The following is a 16,991-nucleotide window of genomic DNA, read 5'->3' on the forward strand; positions in this document are numbered from 1 at the left end:
ACATGAGGAAATGCAACATTTCCCTCTAAGGGGTCCTTAATTTATTATATTTTTTTATGAGTTGCTAAAGAAGTTCCAATCATTTTTTGAGATTTCACTGGATCCTGAGGGAATGCCTGGGATCTTAAAGCAATAATCTCAAAGAAAGAATAGATTAGGTTCCTGTTAACAACATTTGAGCAAGCAGAGAGAATAGAATTTATAGCCAAAAGACGGAGCTTCAGCCTTCCCTCCAGCCCACCAGGGGGCGCTGGTAGCACAAAAGTCAGTGGGTACTTTAATGAAACTCTCCATATAGCATTATTATTTTCTGCCTTGAAATCTATAAAAATGTATAGTCTCCTGCGGAATAATAAATCAGCAAACCACTGAATACTTAGCAGCCAAACTGATGTCATTCTCTAAATTCACTAACTTCAGCTTCACCCTGACAGATGGTCTTTATATGGAACTATTTCCAAAGTATCACGGGATCACTAAAACTTACAACACGTGTCCTTATTCTAATTAGCATCTGTGTCTCACTCTGGTTGAGAATGTTAAGCACTCTCTGAATAATAAAGGGATGTGTTGTTTTTGGAGAGCTCTCTGATGGTTTCCAGAAGCTCCCGAGTCAGCGTGTTTTTCTGCAATTAATTAGTGACCTTTCCTTGAACTGCTCACCATATAGATTAATGTAACGTATACAGCTCTCCACCACCAGAGGAATGGGTTGACCAGAATCCTGAAAGACAACAATAATCACAAAATGGCATCGGTTTTAAAGCTGTGGCTGTGATTTAAAGGGATAGTAAAAAAAAAACATTTTTAATTTTACAAAATTGGACCTAAACAACTTTCATTGTAAGGACAAAAACAAGAACATTTTTCATACAAGTTTGGAACATCACAAGGGTTGAATAAATGATTCCTTTTAAAGGTGCACCTGCTCATTTTCCCTGATTAAAAAGTAAACAAAAAGCACTAAAAGTGGCATAAAATTATAAAATAGTATGCAATCATGTCTAATATTATGTACACTCCTAAAAAACCTGTTATATGTAACGTGGAGCTGAGATCACATGACCAGCTAAAAACGACCTGCTTTATCACTATAATCTATCCTATTGGACATGTTTTCTAATGGAATATGAATTCATAGAATCATAGAATGCTTTTTCTAGGCTACTGCTATGCTGGAGTTTTACTTCATGTGAGTAAAAATTATTTAAATTTTATTGTACTAAAACTGTTTTAACACATTTGTGTATCATTAGATGCCAATTTAAAGATGGTTTAGTTATGAATCTAAACAGACATTAGATGCAAAACATTTTAACAGGAAAAAATGCTTGGAGCACCTTTAAATAGGTAAAATACTTTCTAAATGCTTTAAAAATAGGTAATATATACATAAAACAAAAAAATGAAAAAGTATTTTTTCATTGTTTTAGTAGAAAATAAAGCGAAGCATTAAGCATGTCTGTCCTCAAGGGCATAACACAATAGCAAAGGCTGCTAACAGCAACTCATCTGAAGGACGCTACAGAAAGTGGAAACTGTTGTAGAAAGCAGCAATGACATGTCATTTGTCTAAGCAGATGTATTACAGCCTTATCTGAAAGGTAAAGACATTCCATGCATGGCCCTATTCTACAGTACCTGATTGCGGGTACGAGCATTCCGTCTTCCCCTAAGACACAAAGCAGCGTAGAGCAGATCAGAGGAGTGAAAGAGGTGAGAAAATAACAGTTAGAGAGGAAGGGAATGACAGGATCGCCATGGAGACGACAGTGTCGTCGTGGTGACTGGGTGGAACAGCATTAGGGCAGCTGCTGGGATGGCTTGAGATGCAGTAAAGGTAGGCATGTGAAGAACGTGATACCCTTTGGCTAATTTTCTCTTCTATTTATATCTTTTTAAACTAAATACTTTAAATCTAAATGGTAACTGACCACATAACTGTGTAAATTAAGCATTAAGGCAGTTCCTTAAAAACTAATGGGCCCTGCTGAGTCTGAATTTAGACAGGAGGGCATCAGCTGCCACCCTTATCATCTGCATCATCGCCAACTGGCGAAAGAAGGGAAATTAACAGAAGCAAATAGAGGGTGTGAGCACATGAGTCAGTGCAAAAAAAAAAAAAAGACGGAGCTTCAGCCTTCCCTCCAGCCCACCACGGGGCGCTGTTAGCACCAAAGTCAGTGGGTACCTTAATGAAACTCTCCATATTGCCGTTAAACAGCTTATGGTTATAGGTGGAACGAGGCCTTGGTTTCCGCAATTTCTGTGGTTTCGGGGGAAGGGTTGGGGGTCTGAGGAATGGAGATGGATAGATGGAACAAAAACACACACAAAACACCCTCTGAATGACATGTTATATCAAAAACCTTAAAACTTAAATAGCCAAACCCTTTCCCAACTATTTGACTCTTACTTATGTTTCAGCGGAGGAAACGGCTAATAATGAAGAGTTTAAATAAGCAACAGGCTTTAATTGTTGTTCTTTAAAAGATCGTAATTATATCCTAATGCTTTTGACCTCAATTTAACTGACAACAACTGCAGGGAGTTTTTATTCCCTATAGGAGCACTGAATCAGGCCCTTATGGAAACATTTGGCTTTGGAAACATAATTGCAGTTTTGACAGACCGGTAAATGCAATCAAAGTCAAACATGACATGTCTCTGTACTTTGGTTGTAAACCTGAGGGCACAAGCTCAAGCTGTTGTTTATATTTGCTTATGTGATTATTCATTAACAGAGATGGATGTCAATGAAACTGAGAATGTATGCATGCTTAAGTACAGATATTTTGCACTTTATTAATTGGACCTAAAACATAGTTCATGCAAGTATGTGAATGAAAATGCTTCTAGCTATGCAAGCATAATTTGATATGTCAGAGTACCAACATATGTGTTGGTCAAGCATTTGCAGCTGTATTTGTGGAGCTGTTTCATTTGATATTTTAAATAAAGGGCATATGATTATCAATGGCAACACTGGTAGAAGAGGTCTGCATTAGTTTACCATGAAGGCTCTATTCTCAGCATTCTCCAACTGTCAGAGGACATTCTGGATAACCCAGCATGAGTTGAGCCCCTGCCAGGGGCAGCTTGAGGACAGGTACCACTTTTGACTGCCATGCAAAGTCAAAAAACGTCTAAGGTTACGTATGTAACCCTGGTTCTCGAAGGAACGAGATGCTGCGTTGAGAACGAATGGGGAACGCATCCAGCGTGACATCTCTGAATAACGTGTATAATCAGTCCAATGGAAGGGCGAGACGTCATAGGCGGGTGACGTCAGAGACCAGGAAGCCGGTAATCAGCCTCAAAGGATGAAGCAAGCGCCGGCCAGAGATGCCGGAAGTGTGGCACTGCGATGCAGCGTCTCTTTCCTTCGAGGAACCAGGGTTACATACGTAACCTTAGACGTTCCTCTTCAGGAACTCGAGCTGCATCGAGAACGAATGGGAAACGAGAATGCCCACACCCACAAGAGTCCCACAAAGGGGATGGAAGGATATAAAACAGGAGCAACGACAGTGAAGGACGAGAGAGGACCAGGCCTGGGTTTTATTTTGTGTCTTGATTTTGTTTCTGCGCAACAGTCGTCCGCGAGGGGCTGTCGCGCTGTTTTGTATTTATTTTATTATTAAATTCATTTTGATTGTCTGCCGGTTCCCGCCTCCTTCTTCCCAAAGATTATGAAGTTTGTATAGCGTTATACAAAGATTTGTGATTGTGATAACTTTTTCTATTAAAAAAAAACAATAATCATAGATATGGATAATGAATAATGGTTATGGATGTTATAAAACAGACTTTAATGACCCATGGCTTAACAGAGACTAATTAAACAACAATTGAGGTAAAAGAGTATATCTTCACTCTTAAAAATAAAGGTTTTAAAGCGGTGTTTTCAAAACTATATACGACCTTAACAATGAAGGTTCCAAAATGGATTTTCACAATGATGCCACAGAGGAACCATCGAGTAAATAGTTCTGAAAAGAACTTTTTTTCTTAGTATGAAGATCATTTTAATAATCTAAAAAATCATTTTCCTCTGTAAAGAACCTTTTGTGCAATGCAAATGTTCCATGGATGGTAAAGGTTCTTCACAGAACCACAGATGCCAGATAAAAACTTTATTTGTTTTTAAAAATGGGAATCTCTTACCTAGTAGTTCCACATTCGGCTCTTTCTCCTAAAAAAAAGAGTGGAAAGAGGGAGGAGTCAGAAATGTCATGATTAGCATGGTTTCATGCACTGGGTTCTCAAGCTCTGTCAGGCTATCGTGAGAGTGGCCAGCACTACTGAAGACGAGATGAATGGGTGAGCAGCCACACAGCGCTTGAGACAAAGAGAAGCACTGGTCACCGTAGAAACCTCGGAAAGGGCCCTGCAGGGTGTCAGACGGCCACAGAAGGGAACTAAAGGTGGCTAAATGAGTGAGTGTGTGTGTTTGTATTTGTGGGTATGAGGGTGTGTAATAGTGGGTGTGCATCAAGGGATTAATTTCACACTGGTGACGCTGAGCGATGTCTGTGTCGCCTCATTAGGTCTTTTGTCCCAATGTCCAGTGCATTAAAAAGGGTTCCCTGGTATCTCCATGATACAAACAATGAAAAAATATAAATGCCCACAAACCAAAAAAAAAAAAAAAACACACAGGAAGGTCAAAAAGAAACATTATAATGCAAGAATGCATCAACTACCAATTTTTCCAATAAACAATAAAAATACATATATACAGGGAAAATTTTTTTTAATTATTTTCTCAATTTTAACTTGTAAAACCTGACTACTTTAAAAAGTAAAAGCACATTCATGAGGATCATTCATGTCAACAAGTTATTGTTGAAATCTAATGATAATAGTGATTTTAAGTCCACAACTTTTTTTAAAGTGTACCATGCTTTATTATACTAAACTAATCCAATAAAAAAGATAACTTAATTTTAATTGAAAAAGTGGGAAGAAATGACAAACAAGTCCTCAAATTACACATCTCTAGAGCACCTGCCCATTATGCAGACCAAGTTTTTCCAATTCTGAATCACCATGTAATGAGATGGAACCACTAATGTTTCTACATGTGTATTTAGAGATGTGAAGTGGGCCTCAAATCATTTCATTTTACTAAATCTGCATATCAAATGGAGTGGTTCTCATGTGCCTTTGCTATGCCTTCTAAAAATATTTCAAAAACTGAAAGGCTTTTGTCGTGCCAGCTGAAGAGAAAAAAAAACCACGTTTCTGGATAGTCGTTTGTGAGGATCTGGTTTACACACAGAACATTTGCAAATTGAGAAAGTTTAATTTTCCACATCACTCATTTAAATAAGCATCAGCATTTAAGCCACCATGGCAACCGTTGATAACATTAATGGAGAGAACTAGAGCTAATTGGCTTAATGGATTGAGGATCAATTAGGTGAATCATTTTAAAACATGGACAGTACCTGCAGCAACCATACGTGACAGACTCGTGTATATGCACTAAAGCACACACCTTGGCTAGCCTCAAGAGTCTTGTTTTAATCAGCCAATGAGGTGAATGTAATTGAGTACACAGTCTGGTGAGGGGATGAGGGCAGGGCTGGTCAGTGATCATATACGTGGATGGAGGAACTCAGCTGGGGTGTCCCACAGTGTGCCGTCATTAGATTATGAGCTGCTGCACAGGCAGCTGCCCAAATACCCCTGCTGGTGCCACTAGCTGATTGATTGGGCGTAAACTGCCCATAACCGAAGTGACAAGAGACATTATGGAAAATGTGGCCATGAAAACAGGGTCTTTATAATCATCTGACAACAATAGGGCTTATACTTAAAGGAATATTCAAGGTAATTTTCAACTAAATATCTAGGGACATCTGTGTCCCTCAGTTGTTAATAACAAGGAGGAAGAAGCGTGTTCACACTTTAATTTTAACTTAAAATAATTATTTATACCCCAAAACAGTTTCATAACTTGCCAGTCTTTAGATAACAACTTTCTTTAGGCATTTGCTTCAAAAAGTCTTTGACTGAAACATGATTATTTGCCTGAAGAAAGACTTTGGGATTATCTAGTAATTCTACAAAATCTTAAATGTGGAAATTTTATTAGCAGTATTAGCTGTGTCAATAGAGAATAATATGAATGTTTTCTTTATTTTATGTCATTCTTCCATGACAGTCTGGAATTTTTTTAAATTAATTATATATATTGAATCAATTATATAATCAAATTGGAGACACTGACCATATTAAAACATTGGTACAAATGAAGTTCTTGCACAAGATGCATTTTGAATCATCTGAAATCTTGCTGGAGATCATGTCCATCAGCTCTACACAAACTTGTGGAGTTCATGGTAGTTCTGCCAACTTTATAATGAGACGAGCAGACACAAAACAGAAGAGTGTTCACTAGTGGTCTTAATCTTTTGGTCCTCACTTCTGTATATCTTGTCTAGTTAGTTTAGATATATTCATATTGCAAACTATTTGAGTTCACTATGAAGCTACAACTTTCAATTTTATATCCAGCAGTGACCAAAGTTGGAATTAGATGCCAGAGGGTTAGCTGCAGCTGAGCATTTCCTTATTAAATAAACAGACTCACCTTCCCCCAGAGTCTGTTTCAGCAGGTCCTGCTTGGCCTGCAGCTTAATGATGAGGTTACTGCCGTTCAGGTACTCCTTGAATTTCTGCAACACAGATGAAGGCGTCAGTGAGCTAATGATTTTAATAGGATGTGACTAAAACAGGGGAGTGATGTGTGCTCTGGGCAACAAAAAACTGATTTCCATGTCCTTTGGACACCACAAATTCAATCTGTTCCAATAGGAGGATTTAATTTCTGTCTCATTGGTGAGGCATGGGTCTTGTCACGAAGGCTTTGCGAATCCATGTGTGATGACTGAGTTTGGACAGATAGATAGGACAGGCCAAGTAGACTTTCATCTCAGTCTTTGCAAAGACGATTTTGATAAGAACCATGTATTAAAAGATCTACTGATAGTCCAGAGATCCTGAAGACCTGGACTTCATCTTTATCTTAAAGTATTATAAATGGAAGATATCAGGGTTTGCCATATTATGTCCAAAATAACCAATAATTTGGAGTGTCAATCAAATAAAAACTGAATTAAATACACATGCCGATTACTCACAATTAATTGTATATACCACTATATGTCATATAAAATCATCCATAATTGTGGTCCCAGTGCTTATGGCCTGAGAAAATAAGACAACTCACAGTGAAGTAGAAGACTTCTGTCTCCTGTTGATTGGCGCGTCTCTTAGCAATGTTTAACTTGCTCATGTAACTCTCGGAAGCCACGGATTTGATGGACTCCGTGGACCGGCTGTGCTGGAAGGCATCTGATACATCAAAGTCCTCCACTGTCAGCATGTCTTGTAAAGTCTGCATGGTGGCATCCAGGGTCTTGCGCACCTAATTAAACATAGCAGTGGCTCAGTAAGGTGAAGGAGAGATGAGCATGAGCTTAGGGAATATAAGGTTTAAAGATTTACACTGCTGTACAAAGTCTGGGGTCAGTAAAATTGAAAGAACTTTTATTCAAAAATTCTTATTGTTTGCAATAAGAGGCTTGCAACAACAGGCACATGCCTCTTTGATATATTCAACCCCACAATATGAGCTTAAGAATACTGAGACTTATTAAACATTAAAAAATTATTAAACTGTAAAATAAAAGTGTTTGTGCAGTACACTAGTTCAGAAAACAAATCACTGGAAGAAAAAAACATTGCAAAATGAGCTTTAAATTTGTCACTATGATACATATGTTGTTGCTGCTTACTTGAATGTTTATGCAGGTAGAGCAATAAAGCAAAGATCTGAACCTATTTTGAAGACAACCAATGCATCCAAACCACAAGTGACATTTGCATATATACTGTAGTGCTGTATGCAGCTCTAAAACTTCATAAACATCTCTACATTTGACTCTGGGACCAAAGATCACTCACACCAATGTATGAAATGAAGGATTGTCTGAATGCTGTAGTGAATGGTGTGTAAATTGGCCACAGGCACTCACAGATTAATGTGGCATATTTCCTATATGACATAAAATCATCAATTACTAGCTGGTTATGAGACACAAAGTGATAAGGGCAAGATGAAATCATCAATACACACAGACAGGAGTTATTACAAAGTCCATTAGCACCTGCATACAATTAGTTGGTTGGTAATGCGGCTGAGTTGAGCTTGGCTCTCCCAATACTAAGAATTACCCCCTCCGAAGACCAAACATGGAGAAAACCATTCCATCCCAAAAGAAACACACCATTAACAGATGAGAATGATAAAAATACACTCTCAATTCCCAGGAAAGATGGACTAAATTGCAATGAGTTTGAGTGCTAGTCTCAAGTATTCTCGGGAGTGCTTTAAAAATGGTAAAAACAAAATATGTGAGTAAAGCCGAGGGCTCTTTGAGTCCTAAAGACTCGTGTGAGAGAGGCAGTTGGGCTCTCTGCAGAGGGATGACTCACACTAAAGAATCTGATGAATCTTTACACTGAGCAGGTGTTAATAAAACTGAACAGTTGGCAAAGCATGTGGTTGCAACAGCGGGATCTATATAGCATACAGATCTGATGTTAAAATCAACAGGACTTTTCTAAACCCTGCTTTTAAAAGCCTTGTTTTTTTATCTTCAGAATAAAGGTGAAATCACCTTTACCATTGTTACACACATTTTTACGAGCAAATTCCAGTCACTTCAATAAGAATCCATGCAATCAGGAATTTAGTGTGTGTGAGAAGGATTTCCCCACACAGATTTCGCAACGGTTTCAGGTTGGTCATATAAATTTGCTGCAATGACAACAAAAACTCTTTTTTTTTGTGCCCAAAAAATTCACAAAAATGTTATTAATGTGTCATGAACTGATGAATCAAGACAATTTAAGAAAATAAATAGGGTTTGAATTTCATTAGTTTGATCTTATCGGTCCACCTCATGGGTCCACTTTGTAGTTTGTTGTAGCAAAGAGCTGCCCATTTAGACAGGGTCATCAGATTTACACTGTAAATCTAGTAAAACTAGTTATTTTGTATGTTTGGTTTAAGTCTGAAACAAACTATAACTTTAAGAATAAAGTGGATTATACAGCTGCGCTCTAACAAGGTCTGAACATTGAACCACAAAAACTGTGAATCAAACAACTAGATCTTCCATTGAAGTGTTCAGTGTGGTTGCCTGGTGCCATATCGGTAAAGTTACCTTAGCGTAACTTTGTTTCTCAGCACACTGATAAAGACCAGCACACTCAGACTTTTTGGAAATAGGATAAAACCAGCCAATCAGATTGAAGCTAGCGATTATTTTACTATGCATTATAAATCAAAGTCAGTGAATGGTCTTTGGATGTGGCGTCTGAGGCTGAGACTAAATAATTATTACTGAGAGGTGGTTACCATGATAATGTCCTTGATAAAATGTTGCATGTAGTAACTGTGATCATTCTTACCTCCTCATTCTCAATCTTGAGCGTGGCCAAGCGGGACTGCAGCTGGTGGTAACGCATCAGAAGTTCAGTCTGGACGGGCTGCTGAGCGCTCACCTGGCACACCTGAGATGCACAAAAACAAAACAAATTTATCTCTGTCATAATCATTGTTGGGGAAAGTTACTTTTAAAAGTAAGGAATTGCCATATTGTGTTCATTACTTATATATATGTTTATGTAAACTAATGCTTTACGTAAGTTTTGTGTTAATTTTCATCACCTGAGCTGAATTTGCTTATTTATTTTTAATAACAAAAATCCCAAAATTTATATTCTTGGCAACTGTAAAGGCCTCAGCCTGAAGGAAGTGCCTCTGCACCTCATTCCCATTTTTTCTTAACACAGGAACGAGAGAGATGTCACTGAATAATGGGAATACAAAGTAACTTGCATTATTTATATGAAAGAGTAACTCAGATATTTTCTTGTAGATGTCATAGCAATGCATTACTTTACTAGTTACTTGGAAAAAGTATTCTAATTATGAAACTCACGTTACTTGTAATACATTGCCCCCAATGCTAATTCATGATTCGACATCGCTGAGATTTTCAGTAAACATTTAGTACTGTCATTGCTTCCAGCTCATGTCTCTCCAAACCCAATAATGATTTTATGTTTTATACACAAAGTTAATGTATAACTTGCAATAAATGATATGGACCACTTAAATTGAAGTTTTTCTGTATTTTTTTGGATTACATTTAATTACACTGAAAACCAGGATACCAGTGACCAGGATAACTTTTTAAAAATTAACTTCTGTGTTCCACATGAGAAAGTCATACAGTTTGGAGTGACTTGAGGGTGAGTAAATAATAACAGAATTTCATTTCTGGTTGAACTGTTCCATTAATAAGATATTATTAGGTAAGTTATAGGCTTAATACCTCATCTCCCATGTGCGGCAGAAACTCAAAGCGCATGGGTGGGCAAAAGACCTGATTGTACATGTCCATGATTTTGTGCTTGTCACTGCGAGGGTCCAGGTTGTCCACAGCGTTCTCAATGATGTCCAGACCCTCATGGCGTGAGGTCTCCAGGTTATACTCAGCAGACAGATATGTCCTTAATGTGCGTGCCAAGCTAGCATGATATCCGAGGTCACAGCACTGTGGAAAGAAGAAAAATTAAGGATGAGAGACAAAATATCTCACAGCAAACCTGAATGACATTTAGATGAATACCAATCCAATCTTTCTTCCTGCAATGTCAGTATAAATTTGTCAAGATGTTTCCATGGTGATGCCTATTTTTATCAGTCATGAGATTTCACATTTCACTCTAACAGGACAAAAAGTACGCCAGGTAGCATCTCCTATGTCTCCATGGATCGTAGAGTCATTCAAATGACATGATCTAAATGAGTGAATTTCATCCTGTGGTGAATCAAGATCGTCAGTATCTATAATTAGAAGAACAGGCACAGAGGGATATCCTAGCTAATTAGTTTAAACGTGCAACAAATGTGCGACTAACCTCTTTTAGCAATGTGGAGCAAGTTTAAATTAGCTTGAGGGAAACTTTAAACCTCTATGAGTCATTGTGATTAGGCAGTTATCGCTCTATTGGACTGTAAATCCATATATTATGCTTTAAAGGGTTTGAGTGCAAGCACTAGACAGTTAGAGCCTGTGGGACAATTTATTTAACATTACTAAGCCACAGGAGAGGAGGTGCACATTGGTGACAATGTAGCACAGTAATATCACCAAGTTTAGATTCTGTATTTATACATTCTTGGCCCAATAACAGCACTGGTTTAAATTCTCGGCATTTTCTAATAATTGTAGATCATTAGAAGAAGATCCATACTATTTGAAGTTATTTAATGTGTCTGTCAGTAATACTGAAACCACTATTTGCCCTAAGACAAATTCAATCTAAAGCATAAAACCACTGCTTAACGTCTACTGTATATTGGGGTTAGCAAGGGTTGCCATGACCAAATTGTTTACCTTCGGTTCCCTGTCAGTCTCTGTGGAAAAAAAAACATACCATACTGTACCTGCTCTACTTCTGACCCTGCACTCTAAAAGTAAAAGGTAATGTATGCCTTTGTTACATCTGGAGACATATTTTACGTGTCTATCTAACTGTTTTTAACTGTATAGGGTTGTAGATTTGGAAATGACCAAAATGGGATGTTCAAAAGAGAAAAACAAAACAAAACAAAACAAAAAAACCTAACAAACCAAAACAAAACAAGAACAGAACTGTGGTGAGTGGTTCAGGTGTCGCTCATCATCAATTACTCCACCGGCCTCGCTCCGTTCCCGCGGCTCTCGGCCCCGCCCCCCTCATCACAAGAACCAAACATATCAAAAGCAATAAACAAACAAATAAACACATACAATTTCTTTCTTCTGTTGTACACAAAAGGAGACTTTTTTGGGTCCAACGAAAGTCAGTAGGGTTTAGTGTAGTTTTGGACCCAATGACTTAAAATATATTCTCTGTGTTCACCAAAGAAACAATATGATGACAGGGTAAGTGATGATAAATGATAACAGAACACATTTGGGTTGAACTATTCCTTTAAACAGAGTAAATGTAAAGCCCTCCTGGTTTCTTTGAAGCACCAGTACCATGGGTTGTGGCACTTCTGATTTTTTGGAACAGCTTTCTGGTACAAGGTAACTTGGCATATTACTGTAATTCACCATGGCAGACCACAAGTACCACATGAATTTCAATATACCCAATGGTGGGTGTGGGAGTTTTTGTAAGTTTAGGTTGGGTGGATTCTACCGATTAGTGGTTTATAGGTAAACCTATGGCAACAACCTAAATGAGAGCCCTTCGAAGAGTTCTTCCAACTTAAACCTCTTAACTGTCTTAGGGATTTACATCTCTATAAAATAAACAGTATAGAACAGTATAGAAAAAGCTTAAAGGTTTATTGTCTGCTAACTTTTCCTAACAAAATTTACGATTTACAAACATTATGTGACTGCAGTAGTTTGCATAGAACAATAAATCTTGGCTTAAAAGTTATCTATAATAGCTTATGTTTCCTCTTTGCATTTTTGCTGTTATCAGGAAGTACCAGTGTGTGTGTGTGTGTGGTTTTATGTTTTCTTAAATTGCTTCATGATATCAGGGCATACTGATGGTCATCAATGTGACACTCTTTGCATCTCTCAGCAGAAATCACAGAGGTTCGGTTTATCTACAGTGTGTGTGCAAATGCTAACATGACAGAGACAGCAAAGACGAGCCAGCCGGGGAAATATTTCAGTATACTTTACATCAGTCTAAGCTGATTTTTGATAGGATGATACCAATGCGACTGACAGCCTGTTGCTGTATATGCCACAATATTTGGTAAATTAACTGCATTAAAATGTTTATGTGCAATTAAGCTAGTAATTCTGACAAAAATCATTCTGGTTTGGCAGAATAACAGTTTTAATATTCTTTTGTGAAGCCGAATGAAGCTGCAAAACAGATTAGAAGGTAACAGTAATGGTGATTAACAATTCCATAAAAACACAAATACCAGAGGGAGAGGGGAATACAATCAGAACACATATCCAATTCACTAAAAATGACATTCTAGCAAATGCAAAGCAAACATTTAGAGAAAAGAAATCAGGCAAACCATATTAACAAGGAGACACCTCACCCACAATGCAAAGAGAAACAGATGGAGCAGAGCCCTCATTAGTTGAACTGTTTACATCCCAGGTGATACACACAAATAAACAGTTGCCTCATTTTGCATACTCACTTCAATCATATCTGAAACATCGTGGATGTAGTATTTTGCCACAACGGCGTTGGTGGCTGCCAGGTTTAATAAATAGTCGTTGCGGGCTTTAGTGCATTTCAGTTTGTTCTCAGAGTACTTGGCTTGCCTCTGGAAAAGGGAAACAAAATGGAGAAGAAATCAGTTAATATAATAAATATTAACTGATTTAATATTCCAATCTATTATTGGAATATAACTGGAAATTCAAAATGTATTTTCACATGACCAAAGGGGAAACTAACCCCACTCTCTACTATCAACAAAATTATTATTACATGGTTTATTCAAAGACATAACATATAATATATATCTGGAGTGTACAGAGATCATAACTCAAACTACACTTGAATAATTCCTTTAAAAAATGGGGGGGGGGGGGGGGGGTGTTCCATATACAGTAGTTAAAAGCTGTGAATAAGCAATCTGCAACTTTTAAATATATTAAATTGCACAGAACAACAAATGGATCAGTTAAAAAAATTTAATTCGGGGAGCATGAATAAAAAAATACATCATATGAGAGTTCCCTGTGAATTGAAACAAGACACAGAGACCGAGTCTCATCTGCTTGTGTTCTCCAGCTGGGTCCTGCTGAATTTTTCATCAAAAAGCTTGAGCACTCAAAGCAGACAGCTGCTCTAGTATCATTAATAACAGCTGACTGCTACATATACATACAGGTGTGCTAAGATCACGTTGTAGTCTGCTAGCCTGCAGAATCAGGTCAGGCTGCAGAGAGAAACACAGAGCATCTATGGCTACCATGGTTATAAATAGTGTGAGGCTGAGTGGCTTTCATGCCAACATCTCTACGCATTGCAGCCAGAAAAGGGGAGGAATGGAGGGAGAGAGCGAACAGCCGAGAGAAAAAGAAAACAATACAAAGAGCAAAAGTGAGGGAGCGGGCACGCTGGCTAGTAAAGGAAATTCATTCACATAAAAAATGCCTTGTGTGAAAAGCACAATATTTGTAAAATTTCATTTTTACATTTTTTATGGTGCCTGGTGCCATAGTCACTATGAGTTAGCTTCTTATAAGTTCATGGAACCAACTATGAATTAGCATGAATTAGATGATTTATAGCTGAAGTCAGTAACCTGAAATGCTGAATCTGGTTTGTGTGAGTAGTCAGCCATTCAGGCTCCAGGCCGTCTACAGTCTCTGTATTAGTATCGTTATATATAATTTTCTTAACGTTTATTATAACAAAATAAAAATATTTAACAAATATTGCCATTGAAAAATTTCACTTTCAAATAGTTTTGTAATATAATAATAATAATAATAATACAAATATTTAACATATTAAGTATTACTTTTGTAATAATTCACTGTAAAAATAAATAATATTAAAAATATATATTTTTAAATTAATTAAATGCCTTAAAAGAAGCTTTTATTTCAAAGGAAAAATGCAGGAAGCCATTAAAGCGTCTCATTTGTTAAAAAAAAGGACTCAAAAAGGAAAGAGGATTATAAGCACTTCTCATTACAAGCTTGGGAAGATTATAAGTGACCCAAACTTGGAGCACTTGAAGAGAAGAGTTTGTGTGGAACATCATTTACTGCCAATCGAAGCTCAGGGTTTGCATTAGGAAGTTTTCTGGTGTGATCCTCGCAAAGAGTGTCACCATTGTGCTTTTGAGCACTTAACCAAGAACAAGGGCACTTAACTCAAGGTTCCTCCAGGGGGATTATCTAATAAGAGTACTGAAAGTTGCTTTGGATAAAAAGACATTGGTCATGATGATGCAATATGGGCTTTTTATTTCCTTCCACAGTGGTTTTAGAAGGAAGTCAAGGGATGACAAAGGGCTAGCTTTATTCTCCATTGTGCATAAATAATATACACCACCTATTCTTAACCATAGGGCCGCGGCCCACGCTTGGGCCGTGAACGCCACCTGGAGGGCCGCAAAAAACTTTACGTTTTCCACCCGTGGGCCGCAGGACCAAACAAGTTACAGACACTACAATGACCACTGTTATCCATGAGACAGTTACAATATACCATCCCACCACTAGTGGCTGTAATGCCTCAGTTGTTTAACAAGCGCTAATAAGCAGAATAAGACACTCAGTCAACCGTAGCCTGTAGCAAAAGTTACGCCTGTTTCACCCGATTTCCACAGCACAAGTCTGCGGCACGTTACGGCTCCGACGCGGTTACCGGAGCTGATCGCGGTCACTCTAGTCTATGCTTGTGTTTACACCAGACGCTCTGCGGCACTTTTCAAAAGCGTCCCAGAAGTAGCTCTCTGCGCCGCTTCGCTAAAGATAGGCGCCTAGTCTATTTCTGACGCACCCCGCGTCCAAACCGCACAGCAAATACAAAATAGAGGACACAAAATCATGTGCATTTCAAAATAAACACCCTGTGCAGACTCCCAATCATATTTCACATTATTATATTCATTCTAGGAGGCCAGAAATAGATGACAAGAGGTTCATCCTTCAAGTTGAAAAACCTCACATTATTATATGACACCACAGATCCCTTTTACAAGGACAATTAAAAAAAGGAAGTGGTGTGGAGTTTAATTGCAGGAGTTGCATGACTGGAATAAACATAATTAAACCGGACAAAACATTAACATTCAGCCAACACCATGTTAGAACATAAAGAAATCAAGAAAAGCTATGTTGGACCATAAACTGTAGTGTTGGGCAGGCAAATCACGTGGTTTCGCGAATCCTACCGCCGTGCTTCTGCCTGTACCGAGTCTATTTTTGCTGTGCTGCCACGCTGAATTTAAGTGACAGTGCATTGTTCACAGTAAAAATGAACATGGATTGACACGGAAATGCAGTCATTTCACAATACATTTGTAGAATTAAAGCCTACTGTGTTTCTCAGACAACATACGGCTTTTTGGCTAGGTTTAAAACAAGAAAAAGAGCACCTTTAGGCAAACAAGGAAACGCAATATATGCACTTTTTTGGAGGCAGAAAAACAAAGCTCATTAAGACCTTAGGGATTGCTTGTAATAAAGATTTAAATGCACAAGGCACCAGAGCCAACTGTTTCTGTCAGTGGTGAATTTTAATTTTAAATTTTTGTGATTGCCCAACAAGAAAATTAGGCTAAATGTTGTATTTAAATGTGTTGCCGCTTGCTTGAGCAACTTATTATACAAACCTAGAAGTCAAGTACATGAATAGTACGTTGCTTATATTTGAGTTTATACTTATGTCTATGAAAGATTGTTACTGTAGTGTGATAAGAGTATCACAATCACGAAAAAGCTTTTTTGTTGTTGTTTGTTTGTTTGTTTTAATTTATTTTTCTACATGATTTTAAATATAAAATAATGAACAAATGTTGTGCTTGTGGACTAAACAGCCGCGGATCAGTAGCGGACTGCAAACGTGTCCTGTGTGAAAGCAAAATGAGTCCGTGCTGCTTCTGCTCCACACACACAACGCACACGGACTGCATAAACACTGCAGACGGAGTATGTGTGAAACAGGCGGAGACATTTTTAAAGTGGAAAAGGGGAGACCAAATGGTATCGCGGCCATGGCCACAGACATACAGCATCAGTTGCAAGAAAGAATAAAAAGCAGCCCATTTTTTTACTTTTTTTTATTTAGCAGATTATAAAGCTATATTTTTTCATTTGCACTTTATTTCAATTTTCATTTACAACTTATTTAGTTTGAAAAATATTATTTTTAATTTATTTATTTTAGCAAAACATTTGGTA

The 16,991-nt window shown here is 37.7% G+C and overlaps 1 protein-coding gene across 2 annotated transcripts in view; it reads right to left on the minus strand.

Annotated features, from left to right (window-relative positions):
* Positions 1-16,991, minus strand: part of LOC132151686 (SLIT-ROBO Rho GTPase-activating protein 3-like) — an 82,276-nt gene that overhangs the window by 13,706 nt on the left and 51,579 nt on the right. Inside the window, exons 6-13 of one of the 2 annotated variants that reach the window (XM_059559979.1) lie at positions 13,262-13,390; positions 10,419-10,640; positions 9,490-9,591; positions 7,241-7,438; positions 6,602-6,686; positions 4,168-4,195; positions 2,192-2,294; positions 664-724 (exon numbers count right to left, since the gene is read on the minus strand). In XM_059559979.1, the coding sequence (XP_059415962.1) occupies positions 664-724; positions 2,192-2,294; positions 4,168-4,195; positions 6,602-6,686; positions 7,241-7,438; positions 9,490-9,591; positions 10,419-10,640; positions 13,262-13,390 (928 nt within the window). Of the gene's footprint in view, positions 1-663; positions 725-1,641; positions 1,673-2,191; positions 2,295-4,167; positions 4,196-6,601; positions 6,687-7,240; positions 7,439-9,489; positions 9,592-10,418; positions 10,641-13,261; positions 13,391-16,991 lie in introns of both variants that reach the window. The other variant, XM_059559980.1, reaches the window with a different exon arrangement.

Source organism: Carassius carassius, chromosome 10 (assembly GCF_963082965.1).
Source record: "Carassius carassius chromosome 10, fCarCar2.1, whole genome shotgun sequence".
Taxonomy (NCBI): Eukaryota; Metazoa; Chordata; class Actinopteri; order Cypriniformes; family Cyprinidae; genus Carassius; species Carassius carassius.